Source organism: Natrix helvetica (assembly GCF_964273705.1).
Source record: "Natrix helvetica genome assembly, chromosome: 1".
Taxonomy (NCBI): domain Eukaryota; kingdom Metazoa; phylum Chordata; class Lepidosauria; order Squamata; family Natricidae; genus Natrix; species Natrix helvetica.
The window spans coordinates 328893824-328914822 of NC_138548.1; the positions used below are offsets into that span (position 1 = coordinate 328893824).

Genomic DNA, 20999 nt, shown 5'->3' on the forward strand with positions numbered 1-20999 from the left:
TGACAGGACTTGGCTGATAATCCGTTTTGCATGTTTTAGTGATTGACAGAAAGCACATCATTAGTCTGAGTTTCTAACTTTAAAATTAAAGGCTTTAATAGCCAAATGTGATATTGTTCCCTAAAATATCCTGATTGGTAGCCATTTTAATAATTTTTTGTGGACATTATCATTCTAAATTTAGATTTAGTATCTAAACTCAAGCCTGAGGTATTTTATTTAGCCAAACATTACACTTACAAAAATTGTCAGAAATATAGCTATTATTGATACTCCAATATGTGTCCAAGATTGTTCCCTCACAAAAATGTTAACTTTGAAAAATGTGAAATCATACAGAATTTCAACTCTTTATTTTAAATCAATATTTATATACAGGTAGTCCTTGACTTCAATTAAGCCCAAAATCTCTGCTGCTAAGCAAAACAGTTGTTAAGTGAGTTTTGCTCCATTTTACAAACTTTCCTGCCACAGTTGTTCAGTGAATCACTGCAGTTGTTAATTGAATTATTTGGTCATTAAACAAATCTGACTTTGCTTGTCAGAAACCAGCTGGAATGTTACAAGTGATGATCACATGACTATGGGACAGTACATCTGTTATAAATAAATGCCAGCTGCCAAGCATCCAAATGTTGATCCTGTGATCAATGGGAATGCTTCAATGGTTGCAAGTGTGAAAAATGGTCATGTCACTCTTTTCAATGCCATTATAACTTCGAACTATCACTAAACAAATTGTTGTAAGTCAAGGATTACCTGTATCTTTGTACACTGTTAAGTAATTAAGCTCCCCGTTAGAAGAGCGAGTATGCAGAGAAGCGTAATGAGAGTGATATGGAATAACAAGCACAAACCAGCATGCAGAGACACTGAATAGTATAAAAATATAGTAGTTTACTATGTAGAAATATAGAGGTATTCAGAGTCCGGTTAACAGTCCAAGTCATACACAGTTCAGTCAGTTATCAATATTCAGTCTAGCACACAAAGTGGCTAACAGTAGCAAGACTCAGTAACTCACGAGCAGTATCAAACAGTATCCACGATCAGCATCTAACAACCATTCTGGCTCTCTCTTATAGCTGCTTGAGGTAACAAGCCAATTACATCTCTCTAACATTTAAAGTAACAGTAAAATAATCATAGCTTATATACATTGCCAAGCCAAGCCTAGGGTTACATCCCTAACATACACCATCACAAATCACATAATAGTGCCCAGGGTAGGAAAGGTTGTACCCAAGATCGATTTTCACCAACTATATCTTGTAATGTTAAAATCCAGAGATACAGTTGTCAGGCCTGGAAGCCATTGGGCCTTCAGGCCTGCCATATTTAATGCTGAGGGAAAATGGGATTATATGGAGTATGTGAGATATATGGTCAAAATAACATTCTTTCTCAGCGAGTCAAGGGCATCTTGCCCTGCACCTGGAGTGGTGTGACTGGGAGACCTCTCCAGTTGAGACGGTGCCTGATTGGACCATGTGATGGACATGTGGGTGCTGGGCAGGGACTTGAACTTTCATTTGGGTGGGGAAAACCTGGAAGCTTTCAGTGCCAAAATGACATCTCTAATAAAATGGAACTTTGAGGAAACTCAATCCTCTGAGTCTTCTTTCATTGGGGGGTGTTACTTGGAACCCTGACAACAGTAGGTTAAAATCACTGTTTCTTCTGCACAGCCTTCCACAAGATTAATAGATGTGAACAACATTGAGACAGCCAGGTTCAAGCCAACTGCACCTGCACCTGAACTCCAAGAACTGTCTCAGCCCAATTTACCTTAAAGCGGCATTTTCGAGATCAAAATTGGGTGAGCTCCCTACCTCGCCACGAAAGCCATCTTTGCTCTTTGAAAAAGGCAGGCTATAATAAAATATTTTTCTTATATTTTATTCTGTGTTCCAAATACGCTGGATCATTCTCCCCATCATCACCTCATCAACATGGCTTCAACACCATCGAGTTATGCTGCTGCAATGATGCAAGACATTTTCCAATGTATCTGAAGAAAGTTGAATTTCAGAAGCCGGCTACAGGATTCTCTTGAACCAATTTGGCCGATGAGTTCACGTGCCCATGTACATATATTCAGATGGTGTTCCAGATTCAGAGTCGCAAAATGCCACCCACAAGATCCTCTGTGTGTGTGTGTGTGTGTGTGTGTGTGTGTGTGTGTGTGTGAAAAATTAAACCACCCTGTACCCCGCTTAGTATTTTTCCATTCCATGCCTATACTTTCTCAAGCCACTCAGTCGCAGTGTTTCTGTTAATCTAATGAGAGGCTCTCTCGTGGCCCAAGAACATTCACTAAATAATTATTAAGCTCTGGAGGTAGAGGGTAGTGGTTCCCCCCCCCCTCCATTTTGCCTGAGTTGAAGTTCAGTAAAATGCTTTAAGTTGATTGGCCTGAACGCTTAATTCGCTCACAGGGACACAAAGCTTGGTTGGAAATCTTTTACCAGGTAATGAAGTAGATATGCAACAGCCCAGCTTTTTTTTAAAAAAGGACATTCTACAGAAGACTTAATGGTTAGTACTGCCCTGGAAAGTCCTAGAGGCAAATCAAGTTCATAGTCACCGGTCTGAAACCTCCACTAAATACTAAATATTCTTTTTAGAGCAGCTATGTAGAAACTCCTTTATCCTTGATTTTTTTCCCCCTTTGTGCAAAAAAACCAACAACTCAGAATGCAGTCTTATGTGCAAAATTAATGTGGCAAGCCATATTTCAGATTCCTCCACCCTTTGGATGCTTCTAAATTAGGTGTATGGTTGCTTTGATTAACACATTTTATTATTTTAAATTATTAACATTTTTCGTGAAGTTTGTTTGTTGGAAGAACTACAAGTAGTCCTCATCTTTCAACCACAAAATTGTTAAGTGCGACATGTGTTAAGTAAGTTTATCCCCATTTTGCAGCTTGACTTGCTGCAGTTATTAAGTGAATCAATGCAGTTGATAAGTTAGTAACCCAAGGTGTTTAGTACAATACAATACAATAGCAGAGTTGGAAGGGACCTTGGATGTCTTCTAGCCCAACCCCCTGCCTAGGAAGGAAACCCTATACCGTTTCAGACAAATGGCTATCCAACATCTTCTTAAAGACTTCCAGTGTTGGGGCATTCACAACCTCTGGAGGCAAGCTGTTCCACTGATTAATTGTTTTAACTGTCAGGAAATTTCTCCTCAGTTCTAAGTTGCTTCTCTCCTTGATTAGTTTCCACCCATTGCTTCTTGTTCTACCCTCAGGTGCCTTGGAGAATAGTTTGACTATCTTCTTTGTGGCAACCCCTGAGATATTGGAACACTGCTATCATGTCTCCCCTAGTCCTTCTTTCTCTTAAGCTAAACATACCCAGTTCCTGCAACCGTTCCTCATATGTTTTAGCCTCCACTCTGTGAATCTTGTTTCCCTATGGACTGTGCTTGTTAGAAGGTCGCAAAAGGGGATCGCATGACCTTGGGGGACACAGCAATGGTCATACATATGAACCAATTGCCAAGCATCTGAATTTTGATCACAAGGTCAGGGAGTTGCTGCAAAGGTTGTCATTGTGAAAAAATGGTTGCATTTTTCAGTGCATTCGTAACTTCGAACAGTCACTGACCGAACTGTTGTAAATCGAGGACTAGGATTTCTGTTGCTAAGCAAAGACAGTTCGTTAAGAGTCATCCTCGATTTTGCAACCTTTTTTGCCACAATGGCACTTGCTAATCAAATCACACACCGTTGTTAAATGAATCCAGGTTCTCCCATTGACTTTGCTTGTTGGAAGCCGGCTGGGAAGGTCGCACATGGCGATCATGTGACCCTGGGAACTCTGCAAATGTCATAACTACATGCTGGTTGCCAAGCACCCAAATTTTGATGACATGCCTCTGGGGATGCTACAACATTCTTAAGTGCAAGAATTGGTCATAAGTTACTTTTTTCAGTGATGTTTCAACTGCAAGCAGTCACTAAATGAATGGTTGTAAGGACGACCTGTTTTAGAATCTTGATTATTTTTTTCTCCACTCGGTAGGATGTTTTTAAGTTTACTGTGAATTGTTATGACAGCAAATGAGCTAACTGCGTGGCTATAACGAGGATTGCAAAAAGTATAACAACACCCTCCACCTCCCCAAATAGAGTAACAAATATCTAAAATTAAGAATGGACCTAACTTGTCTGGCTCATTCCTTCAAACAGAAAAGGAATCTCTCTCTTCCAACAGGAACCCAAATCCTATACAAAAGCTGTGCCTTGAGAAAAAATGCGACAGTTTCCCAATTGGCAAGAAGTTTAAATCCAAAATGCTGTGTTTCATCTCAACTGTAAATTCTAGCTCCTGTAACAACAACAATGGACATGTTGCCACAGCCTAGATGTCCCTTATCTGCTTTTCACATTTCCATTGCTATCTTTATCTTATCCGGGCAGCCGCAGCAGCTGCTGTACCTTCTCCGATAGCAGGAAGCTAAAAAGCAGTCCAGTCTGCTATCCTTTTTAAGGAAGTCCCTTTTCAGCAAAGGAGGTCTTGTCCTCCGTCCACTCCCCATCCCCAGATCCCTTCGGAAGTGTCACTTACAGGTAGTGGCTTTCAAAGGAGCAAGGCATGAGCACTGGAATCCTAAGAGCTTCCATCTTTGCTCCCTTCCTGCTTAAAGGTGCTCTGCAAAGCCCTTGGAGAAGAGTCAAAGTCAAAGTAAGTCCTGGCACTGGTTGTGTCACTAGGGGTGGCTCTTGATAAAGGCCTTGGCAACTCCAATCCCAACAGAGCTCAGGGTTCCTTAGTGTCCCTGCATTAGCAGACCTGTTTAATCCAGCACCTACCAGAAGAGGAGACAGAAAAGAGTTCGTTGAAAGCAGAAGTGGGAAAAAGGAAGGAAGGAAGGAAGGAAGGAAGGAAGGAAGGAAGGAAGGAAGGAAGGAAGGAGAAAGAGAGAGAGAGAGAAAGAGAGAAAGAAAGAAAGAAAGAGAGAGAGAAGGAAGGAAAGACAGACAGAAAGAAAGAAGGAGGGAGGGAAAAAGAGAGAGAAAGAGAGAGAGAGAAAAAGAAAGAGAGAGAGAAGGAAGGAAGGAAGGAGAATGAGATAGAGAGAGAGAGGGAAAGGAGAGGAAGACACACACACACACACACACAGAGAGAGAGAGAGAAAGAAAGAAAGAAAGAAAGAAAGAAAGAAAGAGAAAAAAAGAAAGAGAGAGAGAAAAAGAGAGAGAGAAGGAAGGAAGGAAGGAAGGAAGGAAGGAAGGAAGGAAGGAAGGAAGGAAGGAAGGAAGGAAGGAAGGAAGGAAGGAAGGAAGGAGAATGTGACTTATGACTTCCACAGTTACAACATTTGCAGCATCCTTATGATCATATGATCAAAATTCAGAGGCTTAGCACCTGGTTCATGACCATTTATGACCATTGCTGTGTCCCAAGGTCATGTGATCACCTTTTGCAACATTTTGACTGTCAAGGTCAATGGAGAAGCCAGGTTCACATAACAACCAGATTGCTAACTTATCAACGGCAGTGATTCTCTTAACAACTGTGGCAAGAAACATCATAAAGTGGGGCAAAACTCACTTAACAAATGTGTCAGTTAACAACATACATTTTGGCTCAATTGTGGTCATAAGTCGAGGACTACCTATATAATAAGTTTTATAATAGATTTAGTCAACTATTATACACCACAGACCCCTTTAACCTCACTTTCTACACACATTTTTCCAAAACAGACCCAGGAGAAACCATCTGATGTAAATATCTGAATCCCAGGTGTTTCAATTCATGAGTTGAATATATAGGTTCAGCCTGAATATGTATGGGAGTGAAAAAGATAATGGCCATAATTTCTTAATTCTTATTAAAGACACTTTTTGTTCCCTACAAATACTACAAATCACGCTTAAAGTTTAATTTATGGTAATCCAACACTGCCATGCGGCTCAGTTAAGCATTAAACGTGTTTTAATCGCCGTTCCATGGATCTCACTGTGTTTTATGGGAGTTCGTCTAATGCTATATTGATGGGTACTTGCTATTGCAGATTAATGAATCTAGGTTATTCTTGCAATCATTAACAACACTGATTTGAATCACTAATCAGCACTGCAGAGGGTCATAGATAGAATGAAAAAAGCCTTACTGAGAAGGAGGCCTAGCCGATCTATTTTGGTAGGTGGAATGGTCATATTTCCCAATGGGATTTCAAAGGGTTGAAGTGTTATAAGGAATAGCAAGCATTGATTAATTATATTAAATAACTACAAATAATGCACGGCACCTTGCAAGGTGTGTCCAAGACACTCTGTTTAAATGTGACTGAGGCTGAGCATCCTTTCCTGAATATGTGGTGCTTCTTTTCAGCTACTGGATCATATAGTGACCAGAGAGCTTATGCAGGAAGAAAAGCAGATTTTCTCCAACTAATACTGGATATAGGATAAATGGCCTAGATATTAATAAATAGAATATTTATTTCATTCTCATGAATTAACATTTCAATTTATATATAATTTCTTGAATTCCTTGTGCTGTACAAAATTGACTATCTTCCATCATACGTGCACCAAAGTGCATGTATACTTGCATACATATATATGTCACCGTGAAAGACCGAAATTGGTGAATGTCGACATTCACCGGTGAATGTCGACACATACCAATTTCGGTCTTTCACGGTGACATATGTTACTGTGAAAGAGCGTAACGCTTTACTTTTGCTTTTCAATTCGCGGTCCTGGAAACTACTCGTTCTAACCGCGCAGGATCGCAGGTTTTTTTTTTTAAAAAAGTCCGCTAATAGAAGACGCTTAAAAGGAAGCAAGGAGCCGAGGTATTAGGGTAAGGGTATTAGGGTAAGGGTGTCGAGAGGATAAGGGTATTTAGCAAATATTTCGCACATACACCAAGCGACTATGTGAATGTCGACATTCACCAGATTTCGGACTTTCACAGTAACATATACATATGTACATGCACACATTTAAATTACTGTTATCCATGCCAAATCCATGCCACATGCTAAATAAATAAATACTATAAATACCGTGTTAAATAGAAATACAAATAAACCACACATGCTTTGACAACTAAGAAATGATAAAACCTATCATTTATTATTTCTGTTATTTGCTATTACAATATATTGATGTTTAATTATGGATACCCAGAGTCACTTTTACAAGATGGGCAGCTGTAGAAAACTAATAAATAAATATATATCAATCCTGGGATTGACTCTTTTTGTGCCAAATCTTCTTGTTCCCTAAGATACGATGAAAAGGCCCTTTTCTGTATCCCAAATGTGGAGAGACAGTTAAAGCGGATGAGAGAAAAACTTTTCCAATTTTGGAATTCCCTGCCTCAAAAGACTGGCTTGGCAAAGTTTTATTAATATTTTCTAATCTGATCCACAAATAATCTAACTTTTACTTCGTATTATGCTTTTGTTAGTATACCTCTCAGTGGTGGGATTCAAAAAATTTTATGACCGGTTCTGTGGGCATGGCTTGGTGGGCGTGGCAGGGGAAGGATACTGTAAAAACTCCATTCCCTTCCCACTCCTGGTAAGGTTACTGCAAAATCCCCATTCCCTCCTGATCAGCTGGGACTTGGGAGGCAGAGAATAGATGGGGGCGGGGCCAGTCAGAGGTGGTATTTACCGGTTCTCCGAACTACTCAAAATTTCTGCTACTGTTTCTCCAGAACTGGTCAGAACCTGCTGAATACCATCTCTGATACCTCTCTTGTATTTATACTTTCATATTTTCCCCCAATATCATTAGCTGACATTGGTTCTAATGGTGGTTTAGCCAGTCTTAATGAATAAACAAATTACATGAATGAATAAATAAATAAATCTTCGGGACAACAGGAATCTAACTGCAAAGGAAGCTGTTTAGGGCGTGTGTCTTTTAAAATAAATGTTTAAACATAGATCCTAGTTTTTATTTTAAAAGAAGACAACCAAAGAAGAGGATAAGGAAAGTGTCACCCCGTTTAAAAATAAAACGATGGTGTCACGAACTTCAAAGGCATACTTTTCAAAAGTTCTTGATCAGGACAAATGAAAGCTACAACTGAAGCTAAAGCCTTGTTCCTTGAATTGTAGGAACATGTTGAAAGAGTCAGATCTTGTTAGACAGATTTTCCAGCTATCCTTAAACCAAAAATAACCCCAGCTTCCTTATTCAGCAGTTTGTATACGGTATGTCTTTGCATACGTGCCTGCATTACACTTCAAATGTGCCTTTCCTTTTTGGAGCTTGTACATCACAACCTCAACTTGCCTTTCCCAAAGCATTTCACAAAATGGATTTTTTAACCGTGAATAATAATAATAATAATAATAATAATAATAATAATAATAATAATAAAAAAAAAAAAAATATTTATTTCTTAGCCGCACCCTCTCCCGAAAGACTCGGAGCGGCGTACAATAAAACATAGGAAATAAATATATAGACAGACATACATATAACAAAAACGTATACCAAGACATATACAAGGAGGAGGTGAGCTGATGAATAAAAACAATTAAAAACACAAAGTTTAAAAACCCCTAAATAATTGAATACAATTAAAATACCCCAAATAAAAAACCCATCAGGAGCTATATAGTTGGATCAAAGTTGAGCCAGACCAGCTACTTGAAATAGGTGGGTCTTGAGCTTTACACGAAAGGAGCGGAGGTCAGAGGTATTCCTAATATCCGGGGGGAGGTCATTCCACAGGGCTGGGCCCGCCACAGAGAAGGCTCTACTCCTAGGCGCCGCCCCTCGGCACTGCCTGGTGGACGGCACCTGGAGGAGACCCTCTCTGTGCGAGCGGATTGGTCGCAGGGATGTATGGGGCAGAATACGATCCCGCAAGTAACTAGGTCCTGAGCCATGGAACGCTTTGAAGATCGTTATCAAAATACCATGTTTACAACACATTGAAATATATGGCACAGTACAACAATGGAAATATCTACATGGAGGCTATAATTCATCTCAGGAGATCAAGTATAAAGTTCTTTCTCCAGTTCAGCCAACCTTTAATCCATTTGCTTGGATTTTGAATGCGAGGAAATGTTTTTTTTTTCTTAATTCTTAAACTGTAACAAAAATTCACAAGAACAGGATGAGACAAATTTTTGAATGAAAGATTGTCCATCATAAAGTGTAACTTGCTATGTTGCTAGACGATCTACGATTAGATCTCAGTGTTGTTTTTAGAAAGAAATTGCCTGTGTCGGACAAGGGGAACAGGTTCAATCATGAAGAAGAAAATGGAGAAGAGTTTATCTTTTCTTCCTCCCAACAATGTAAATTTGTCACCCCTCCTGGGTAAACCAGACAGGAAACACAACTAGACGATCTAATCCTGCTTATTATAGGGTGACATTCATGGAAACGTACAAGTCAAAGTCCAAACTTCCCATTACCGCTTTTAACCATCTTGACAACAAAGGTGGGTCCTTCCTAAATTTCATTCTCTGTTATTCCATTGGTGGCTTCCATTGCCCTTCTTTGCTATTCCAGATTTGTGTTACTGTCTTTCAGGTCAGGTTATCTTGATCAATGGAAATGAGTGGGCAAACTGTAATGAGAGAGACCATATACATATAGCTTTCTTGGTAAAAATGCAAAAGGTGTTAGACACCATCTTTAAAGCGCTCCATGGCATAGGGCCTAGTTATCTGCGGGATCGTGTCCTGCCCCATACATCCCTGCGGCCCATTCGCTCACACAGAGAGGGCCTTCTCCGGGTGCCGTCCTCTAGAGACTGTCAGAGGGCGGTGCCCAGGAGTAGGTCCTTCTCTGTGGCGGGTCCCACCCTTTGGAACGACCTCCCCCCAGACATCAGGACAACAACCGATCTCCGCTCCTTCCGCAGTAAACTGAAGACCCACCTGTTTCGGCTAGCCGGCCTGGCATAATCTCGACAACTGTTCCACCCCTTGGTTAATTTTAATTGTCAATGTTAGCTTTTAAACTTTTATTCTTATTGGGGTTTTAACTTCCCTGATTATTGTATTTATTTATTTTTACCTCCTCCTTTGTAGTCCGTAGACCGTTGCTTGTGTACGTCGCCCCGAGTCCCTGTGGGGAGAGGGGGCGACTAATAAGTCTGATAAAATAAATAAATAAATAAATTGCTTTCTATTGGTGGTGTTGGTTTTGGAGAACCGGATTGTTGTTGTTTTTTTAATCTCCCAGTCTTCCCTGGAATTTGATCTCCAACTTAACTGCCAACCAGATCCAATCCTCATATGAGGCTAAAACATATGAAGACCAATTACAGGATTGGATATGTCTAGTTTAATGAAAATAAGGATTAGGGGAGAGATGACAGCAATGTTCCAATATCTGGAGGGGGCTCCTACAAAGACGAGGGGGCGAACTATTTCCCAAATCACCAAAAGGTAAGACAAGAAACAATAGATGGAAACTAACCAAGGAGAGAAACAACCAAGGACTAAGGAGAAATTTCCTAATGGTAAGAGCAATCAACCAATGGAACAGTTTGCCTTCAAAAGATGTGGATGCTCCATCACTGGAGGCTTTCAAAGAGATTGGACAACCATTTATCTGAAATGGTCTTCTGCTTGAGCAGGGGTTTAGACTAGAAGACCTCCAAGGTCCTTTCTAACTCTACTATTCTATGTCCATCAAAGATCAGTCAATGTCTGCTAAAGCCCATTTCCTGTTAGTTACTATACATTAAATAATATTCAGCACATCTCAGGATGTAAAGGTGATGTGTTCCATTTCCTTTTGTTATGATTCTTTGCTTTTTATTTTGATAAAATAGGTGCATGGCTATCCAACACTGTGTGGAGTTCTCACAGCAGCACCATGATTGTGTTAAACCAATGTTGTTGAAACTTGGCAACTTTAAGATGTGTGGACTTCAACTCCCAGAATTCCCCAAATTTCTGGGAATTGCAATCCACACATCTTAAAGATTGAACATTTATGAAGCCACCTATCTTTCAGCCAACTTTAGGGAGCACCCAATCAAAGTTGCCACAGTTGAGAAACACTGGTCTAGACTCAATCACAGTTTTCCACCACTTCCGCCTCCCCAAAGGGGTCACAGAAAATGGCAATCATTTGGTCATATGTGATTCACAATGGAAGTGCAATTGTTCTGGATTGTGGTTAAGTGAATTGCATAAAGTTCCTTCAGCTAAATCATTTATCATTGTGAAATATTTTGGTCATTTCAGATGTAAACAGATTGGAAACATAAAATTGTGGATTTCAACACAATGTACCCGATTTGCTTGTCTTGCCAACACTCTACACAGACTGTTTTATCTTTTTATCTCTCTTCCCCTCTCTCTCTCTCTCTTTCTGTCAAATGAGAGGCCTACTTGGAACAATTCACATATGGCAATGATGAAAAGCGGTTTTGTAGCAAACACTGGAGAAATTGTTCCCTCTTATATAAAGATTGCTCCTATAGTGTTGCCAAAGTCATGGCAATTTTGCGTTAGTTGCTACGCAAATCTGCCAAATGGTCAACGTCAACATGCATACCTGGTTTTTTGGCAAGAAGTGTAAAAGGAAAGCATCACTGCATCTTGCTGTTGGGCTCTCTCTCATAATTATATAGCTAAAAATAGACAAGGGCAATAAAGTTTAGCCGTTAAAATATTTTTAGTCAGTAAAAAAGAGCTTGATCAAATGGAGGGAAATTAATACTGCCCTAAAGGAATATCTGGGCATAGAAAGTCAATTCAAAACCAAGAAGCATTCAAAGACAAATCCATGTTATTATGTGCTACTTTAGATCTTCTTCTGTAAAGTGACTTGCTATAATGGAGATGTGAGGACGCGGTGGCTCAATGGCTAAGATGCTGAGCTTGTCAATCAGAAGGTCAGCTATTTGAATCCCTAGCGCCACGTAACAGAGTGAGCTCCCGTTACCTGTCCCGGCTTCTGCCAACCTAGCAGTTCGGAAGCACATTTTAAAAAATGCAAGTAGGAAAATAGGGACCACTTTTGGTGGGAAGGTAACAACACCTTTGGTGTTTAGTCATGTCAGCCACATGACCACGGAGACGTCTTCACACAGCGCTGGTTCTTTGGCTTTGAAACGGAGCACTCCCTCTAGAGTTGGGAACAACTAGCATATATGTGCGAGGGGAACCTTTACCTTTATCTATAATGCAGATATATTCAATGTGAAGAACCACCTTGATTCTCTTGGATGAGGAGAATCATGATGTTTCTTCCAGGGCACAAAGCACCTTATTAGGGCAAACACAACTGCCTTGTTCCTTATTTTTACAACTTTTATATGACTATCATTAGGGATGAACTACAGATTATACTGATTTTTCCCCAAAGCCCAAAGAAGCCCAAAGGCATTTTTCTTCTCAAAAGGTGAAAAAGAAACCCTGAGCTTTCATAACTTATTAACTCTGGGTGATAGCTTTAAGTTCTGAGATGTCAAAAGAAAAAAAGTAATTTAAATGTTTTCACAGGAAAACACAACAGCACACAACAGCAGGGAATAATTATGACATAATGGCATCAATGGTGTTTTTCTTTTCTCAAATTCCAAACATTTTGGAAGGATGTTGGTCAAAAGACAAAACTTATTTTTTATTATGACTTGCAATAGCCAGAAAAGCCAAAAAATAAACTTGTTTCCCATGAGAAGTTGTTTATGGTTAACTCTAAAATCTTATTCTAATCAGTATTCCAAATTTATCTGGTCACTTAATCCCTTTATATATTCAGGCTATCAAAATCTTCAGTTTTGTTGCTGTTTGTTTCAGATTCTTTGACTTCTTCAGCTTCCCCGATGAAGACTTTTCAAAGTTGTCTTTCCAAAGGTCTCTAATAACTTTAAGTTGGTTAAAAGGCAAGTTATTAATGTGATGAGGAGTGAGATTTTCAAATCTAGTGTCCTTTAAAAAGCTCCACCATAGTTGCAACCAAAATGGCTGATCGTGTCATCTCCCAATGCTTAAATCCATGGAAAATCACTATCCTGTGGTCTCTACGAGAAGCAACCATATGCAGCATATCTAACTTCCTCTCCTTATCCAGAGAGGTTCCAAGGAACCAGTCTAATCATTGGTTCCTTGGTCTTCACCATGATTGTGAGCTCTGCTTTTGCAGGGAATAACTTCTACAGAATGCTCAGTTGAAATGTACAAGAATTGTATTCAGCAGAGTGGTTGTTATTCTATAGTTTTCTAGTTACATATTGGCAGTATTCCAATATTTCTGGGAAAGGCTTCATGGATACCTGCATTTACCAACTAAACTATATATTTTAAAAAATATAATCTGATATCTTAATTCAATATTTAATAAGCATTCGGGTGGTTCTGTTTATTTTTAAGGTGTTATGCCTGAGCAAGTATTAACCGCAGGTCAAACAGCTGGAATCTTTTGCATACTACATCAATGGGAAAAAAAAGATTAATTTCTATTTAAATCATGCTTACTTAAAACTAAGATTTTATTAGAAGATATGCGGTACAAAGTTCTTCTATTGTGGGATTTGTAATCTAATCATATCCTGGAACCCCAAGCTAGTCTCCTCTGATTTCTTTTATTTGTTACTTTATACCAGGCATCCAACTTGATGCTCCCCCTAGGATAAGTGGCATAAGTGAGAAAATGCATTCTATCTTCTCAGGTGGCCTTCTTCCACAGTTTCTGCTATTTCCAATTTACTGCCCTTTTATGATAACACTAGTAGTGATATGGGGGTGAATGGTATTTTTCCTTTAAACTAAAATTGTCCAACTAATCAAATTGTTGACAAAAAGCAAATGTTTCAGCTTCCATCAACTTCTCCCAAAGCACCCAAAGAAAAAGACTATGTCAATTTACACAAAATATTTGATGGGTACAAAGATCGACTGTGCCTGCTGGATAAAGTATATTGCAAATTCTGGAACATGTGGATAGGATGCATAAGAGAATAATTCAGGCACGTTTTTCTTTATGTAATTGTTAATCATGCCCTCCACTTTCATTCTTGGATGAGAACTTGAAGAAGGAAAACTTGATACTTCAATGTGTATCTATGCAGAAGGGACCAAGAGCGGATGCTGATCACCTTCTTGAGATGGCTGTGCAGTTGGATCACTCAGTCACGAAGATAATAACATTGGAAGTGCTAACAGATAATATTGCTAATCCATTTCCTTGATCCAGCAACTTATAACTGAGCAGTAATGTTTGGATAGTCAATTTCTTATCTAAGTCTTCATAGCAACTTATGCTAACAGAAGATAAGAAAAGCTGAAAAGGATTAAATGTTAACCGAGCTTGGTTGCTTTCTTGTAAACATTTCATTACCCAACAAGGTAACATCTTCAGTGGTAGAAAGGAGTGGGGTTTGCTCCCTATATTCATGGCTTGCTTTCTCGGTGTAGGTGGGACTGGTGTTTTATTTTTGGTAAACCCTTGTTTACTGTTTGTCTGAACTGATAGTTCCTTGCTGTTGTTTACACTTCATTATAAAATATTATATAACCATTTACTATATTTTAGTGTAAAATTATATTATTAAATATTTATTATAAAAATTATATAACCATAGTACTATATACATAACTGTTATAAATGCCCATGCCATTAAAAAGAAACAATCAAAAAGTTAAAAAGGAAACAAAAAGACCAAAACACTTCCTTGCCAGCAATCAATACCCAGTTAAACAGGGATTATCACCAGAATTAATACTAGACCAATAATCAAGAGTAAGTAATACCCCAATCAAGAAACTACCAATTCAGTCAAACAAGCTAACAGTAAACAACAGCCTAACCTAATCAAGCAATTACCAAGAAGAAAATAACTCTCCCAACAACATTGACAGGTCAAGTCACATATATAAACAGAGAGCAAATCCTATTCCCTTCTAGCAATGAAGAAGTTGCCTAATGAAATGTCTGCAAAAAAGAAACCCCAACAACAGCTAAGTTCAGAGAACACTAAGGATACCATAGTTCAACTCTGAACTATAAATATTCTCTTCTATTGATTAAGTCAGTGGTAGAAGATTAAGTGAAGGCAATTTGAAGTCAATCACTTCGAGGGCTCATGCCATATGGTAACCATGACCTGCCATTCTCAATGAGTTGTTATATGAGCTTATGATATTAAAATACCACTGGATATTAATATCACAGCTAACATAACCATCCACATTTATTATCGTGACAAATTATTCCTTTTGACTCTATTGTAGAACTACAGTGTATGTCCTTAAGATCCAATTGTAATCCAAATGCAATTGTAACTGTTGTCTAGGACTCTTCACTTGTATCCCTGTAACCTCTACTTGCAACAGACACAGAAACTACAAAAATCCTTGTCTTTAGCAAATGAGAACATCAATCAGATGACATCAAGAAACAGGTCCACAGGTTCTTATTGTCATCATTTATACATATATTTCATAAGGTTTGCTCATCTAGGCAAAGTTCAAAATCACACCCCCTAATAATAGAATCAAATTCTGTGAATGAATGAACTTTCTGAATGAGTGAAGTGAAACTTAGAAACAGAGTTCGAATGAAGGAGCAGATCAGAAAGGAAGGAATCTGTGACCACAGCAAAAAATGTGTTCTGGGGAATTCTGAACTCAACTGTGAGGATGAAAAAGTTATTTCCTGCCGTCTGCAGAATGTGCATTCTAAAAGCAGATTACTGTCCTGTATGGATGATGTAAGTGAATGTTTCTTAGTGCGAAAGGAGAGACATATGAGAAGATAGTCCAGATTCCAGGAAAGAAGCTCAATCAATGGGTGTACAAGGAAAACAAATAGGAAGAGGACGTTATACCGGGCTAATCTTAGAAAATGATCAAGATAAAATTCTTCTACTGGTCTCAAAAGAAATCCCACAGACTATGAATGGGCAAGAACGTTGGACTACTGGTTGTCCTCAACTTATAATCACAACTGAACCCAAAATTTCCACTGCTTAACAGTTAAGAGTTTTGCCTCATTTTATGACCATTTTTGCCACAGTTGTTAAAAGAATTACTGCAGCTTTTAAGTGAATCATTGTTAGGTGAATCTGCCTTCTCCTATTGACTTTGCTTGCCAGAAGCCAACAGAGGTGGTTACAAAATAGTGAAGACATGATCCTGGAAAAAATAAACCATTATAATATCAGGATTCCAAGTAACACCCCTAATGAAAGAAGCCTCCAATGCTTGAGATTCCTCAAAGTTCCATTTTATTAGAGATAGCATATTGGCACATCTGGGAAAATCCAAATCTGAAAGTTTCCAGGTTTTTCCCACCCAAACAAAAGTTCAAGTCTCTGCCCAGCACCCACATGTCCATCACACGGTCCAATCAAGCACCGTCCCAACCGGAGATACCTCCCAATCACACCACTCCAGGTGCAGGGCAAGATGTCCTTGACTCTCTGAGAAAGGAATGTTATTTTGACTATATCTACCCCATTCTATGTAATCCCCCCTCCCAGTTTCCCACAGCAATAAATGTGGCAGGCCTGAAGGCCCAACGCAAAAGATGGCTTCCATGCCTGACACAAAAATACATGCCAGTTGCACAGCACCTGAATTTTGATGACATGGGGATGCTGCAACGCCATATGTGAAAACTGGTCACAAGTCACATTTTTAGTGCAATTGTAACTTTGAACAGTCACTAACTGAATGGTTGTAAGTCCATGACTACCTGTAGTAGATTTCAGTACATACAACGTGTTTGTAGTTCTCCTTGAGAACAACCTGGCTTTATGACTGAAACTTTTAAGTGTTGCTTAAAGAAAAAGTCAGAGAGTTGGAACAGCAACTGGTCATGCTTCAGCTGATGAGATGAATTAACAGGGGAAGTGATTCTCCATAAGGAAAAGGTTCAAAGAAAAGATACAACCCAGTGGCAAGAATGACAACCAGTAGCAATAAATAAGGAATATATTTTGCATTACAGAAACAGTTTCTAGACCCTGCAAAGAAAACAGGCTCTGAACCTTCCGGCTGAAGAAAACGAGTCATTGCAGATCAGAAGTGAAGAAAGTATATCACTGAAGGGCTGGAGGGCAACAGCTGTGCCTTGCAAGAAACTAAAGAACAACTTTGGGGTAGTTTATTATTTATTGCTACAAGGAACTAATGCGTGTCAGATGGACCCCTTACAGGTTCTCCTCAACTTACAACAACAATTGAGTCCAAGATTTCTGTTACTAAGTAAGAGCATTGTTAAGTCAGTTTTGCCCCATTTACAACCTTCTTGCTACAGTTAAGTGAATCACAGCAACTGTTAAGTTAGTCACACAGTTGCTAAGTGAATCTGACTTGTCCATTGACTTTGCTTGTCAGAAGTTCGCAAAAAGGTGATCATATGACCCAGGATACTGCAACATCATAAACACGTTGCTGATTGCCAAGCGTCTGAATTTTGATAATATTATTACCTATTTCTAACAAAGGTGTATGATGCTCTCTGAAAAATCGATATATATATATAAATGGTGTGGGTGTGCCTCTGTGTGTGTGTCTGTCTGTCTGTCTGTGTCTGTGTGTACCAGTATAACTCTGGAACGCCTCGAGCAATTTCAACCAAACTTGGTACACAGATCACTTATTTTCTGAAAAAGAATATTGTGGGGGTAAGACACCCCTAAAACCTCTCGGGGAGGTTGTTCTGTTAAGATACAGCCTGTTGTGCCTTAAAATAGCTTCTATTGTACTGCCATAAAATGGAATTTACTGTGCAGCGCAGTGGAGTTGCCATGGTAATGGCTTTACAGTACTCCACAAGGGGGCTCCCTCTGGTGAGGAGGAAAATCCAATATTAGAAATTATGTTTGGTCTGGACATTTTCCCCCTATAAATAAATATCCAGGCAACACTGGGTTATCGCTAGTACTTTTAAAAAAGCATGATGTAGACATGATCGGGAATTTCAATTAGACTGTCATCAGTTGTTCTCTAGTATGACCCTTCTAAGAAATGCCAAACCTTTCTTTTACTGATCCTTCTTCTGAAAGGCAAAAAAAGACCAAAAGATGTAGAAATCCTTAAGCTGCTACTAACCAACAGGGGAAAAACTTTTTTTGATGAAATCAAAGTAAAAGTAAGTGGAGTTATGTAAAAATGGCATTTTTGATCTTTCTTTTTCTAAACAGCGCATGTCATGGTTTCATTTTAATGTGAACTCTATCAACGTTATGTAAAAATGGCATTTTTGATCTTTCTTTTTCTAAACAGCGCATGTCATGGTTTCATTTTAATGTGAACTCTATCAACGTCTTCAAGAAACAATAAGATTTATCTCAAGTTTAGAAATTCTGAGTCAGAGCTACGGTATATGGCTGCCTCAAAATGGAACATTTAAACCTTTCTAGGAGTAACAACTTCTCTTATTTTTCAATAACGGGAAAACAGACTGGGAATAAGACCTCCTGAGCTTTGAACAAGCAGTACGCAGAATGCCAGTTTCCCAGCTGATTAAAAAAAAACTTGGTACAATAGACAACTTTTATCCATTCCCATTCAGATTAATTTAACTGAATGAACTTCCAGGGGGAAAAAAGAGAATACAAGCCAAGAAATCTTAAGAAAATTGGGGTTTCAAAATGTTCATTTGTTTTCAAATAAATCTGTAAGAAATAGGATGGTGGCTATATTAACTATATTAACAGCATTGCATAGTTGATGAGTGATAGTGGATTTAAAAATTATTGCTTAAATAATAATAGAACAGAAACAACAATCCATACTATCCAAGTGTAAATTTCCTAATGACAGCTTCTGTTTTTCTATAGAAAAATGGCATTGATGCCTTTGAGTTATCCTGTCAGGAAAAATAACAATGGCTTTTATTCAATTGTATGCATTCATCAGCAAAATGGCAACCATTTGATAAATGGGCTCCCTCACCTCCATACACAGCCATTGCCAATTTGTACCATCAATGAAAGATTACTCCAAATGTGGTGGAAACTTCTGGAACAGATTTGGACGGGGTATGAGAAGGAGAAAGGAAGAAGTCCCATTGGGCATTCATTTAGAAAATGCTCACAGTCCTTGACTTACGACCACAACTAAGCCCAAAATTTATGTTGCTAAGTAAGACGTTTGTTAAGTGAATTTTGCCTCATTTTACCATTTTTCTTGCCATACTTGTTAAACTGAATCACTGCAATTATTAAGTTAGTAATATGGTTGTTAAGTCAATCTGGCTTCCCCATTGACTTGGCTCGTCAGACAGTCACAAAAAGTAATCATATGACCCTATGGTGATGCTACAACTGTCATAAATTTCAGTCAGTTGCCTGAATTTTGATCATGTGACCATGGAGATGCTGCAATGGTCATAAGTGTGAAAAATGGTCATAAGTCACTTTTTCAGTGCCACTGTAACTTTGGACGGTCACTAAACAAAGTGTTGTATGTTGAGGACTACCTGTATTGGAAGTAGCCATGGTAATCCATCATGGTAAAATTGGAATTAATTACATTTTAACCCAGATTAGTTACAGCATACACATTGTTTTTGCTATAAAAAACAATCAAACACCAAAGCATCCATATTCTTGCCAGAAAGAAAAAAAACCACAATATTTAGTCGAACTTCCTGAAACAAGACAGCCAAATTGCAATGAAATAACTGAAAGTAAATGATGCTGTAACCACAATTCATCAATTTTACTTATGTAGCTCTTTAGTACATTATTGGCCTTTATCAATTGCAATTCCTGAAACATTTTCTCTTATCCACAGAAAATAGGGGCCTCTCAAAAAAATGAAACATGTAGGAATTGCAAGGAAGCACTTGTAATTTCAGATTAAATATCTTAACTTCTCTTACCCAGAGAATCCATTCCTTAGTTCTGAATCCAATAAGCCACCATTCAGTATGATCCTGTTATTCTGTGCAATGGTCCAATTCTAGCACTGCATGGACAGTTTGCTAAGTATCAGTGTCCAAAAGCTGTCTGCTTTTATTCCTACTATCTACTTCCTAATCTTTGCGACTATGCTGGAGAACTTCTGCAAAATTAAAGTAAATGAGTAATACATGCTGCTATAAAAAAACAAAACCATTAAACCCAGCATGAACTATACTTCCATTTAGTCATTTTGATTTTCTTTTTATTTATTTATTTATTTCTCTCTCTCCTTTCTTTCTTTCTTTATTTCTTTCTTTCTTTCTTTTTCCTGTGTATTGGTGACATAAAAGATTCTGAAGGTTCTCAAAATAAAAAGGACCAAATTATTTCAATTAAAATCAATTCTGCAAAAATTACATTCTAACATAAAACACAAAATCATGAGATGTAAATCAATACAACCCAACTCAGTTAATTGTTTCAACTTGGCATTGTGAAATCACAGAATCATTTCAATGCCTGCATTTCAACAAAGCAGACAGAATATTCTATATCCATATAATGGTTTGGGGGAAAAACTTTTATTTTTGGTCACAAGACCATTAAAGCTTTTAATCACAGCTTAAATGAAGGAAAGAGAGGCACTACTTGGAAGAACCTGTACTGTATGCCAGTGTGTGTGAGAGAAATACAGTGATTAAGATCCAGGGCTACCAGATCTGGTTTGCAAATAGTAAGACCATCAACATGACTGCAGTAAAAAAAAAAAATCACTTTTCTGTGATTTATTGTCTGTATGGATTTTTGAAGACCACGGACTTTTAACGTTTCTGCAGGGGTCATGAAGGAAGCAAAGTGGTTTTGCACACATAAGGGGAAACCAATGTCCCAATGCAGCTGACTTAAGAAGCCTTTGAGAAGATCATATATGATGTGGGGAGCATTTGACATTGGGCAATCTCAATGGAAGTCATTCATACACACACACGCACACACACACAGACACACACACACCTCTTTGAATATTTTTTACTTTTACTTCAACTGCAATAACACAAGGGCTATCAATAGATATAAACTAAATGCAATCCGCTCTAATCTTGATTGCAGGAAAGACGATTTCAGCAATAGAGTAGTAAATGTATGGAACACTCTACCTGATCCTGTTGTTAGTT

At 38.4% G+C, this 20999-nt stretch overlaps 1 protein-coding gene across 5 annotated transcripts in view; it reads right to left on the reverse strand.

Moving 5' to 3' along the window:
* Nucleotides 1–20999, reverse strand: part of MITF (melanocyte inducing transcription factor) — a 197848-nt gene that overhangs the window by 97059 nt on the left and 79790 nt on the right. For 2 of the 5 annotated variants that reach the window (XM_081934603.1, XM_081934601.1), the window contains exon 1: nt 4582–4654. The exons of the other annotated variants lie outside the window; for them this stretch is intronic. In XM_081934603.1, coding sequence (XP_081790729.1) covers nt 4582–4637 — 56 coding nt within the window. In that variant the 5' untranslated portion in view covers nt 4638–4654. Of the gene's footprint in view, nt 1–4581; nt 4655–20999 lie in introns of those variants that run through there. 5 annotated transcript variants of the gene reach the window in all.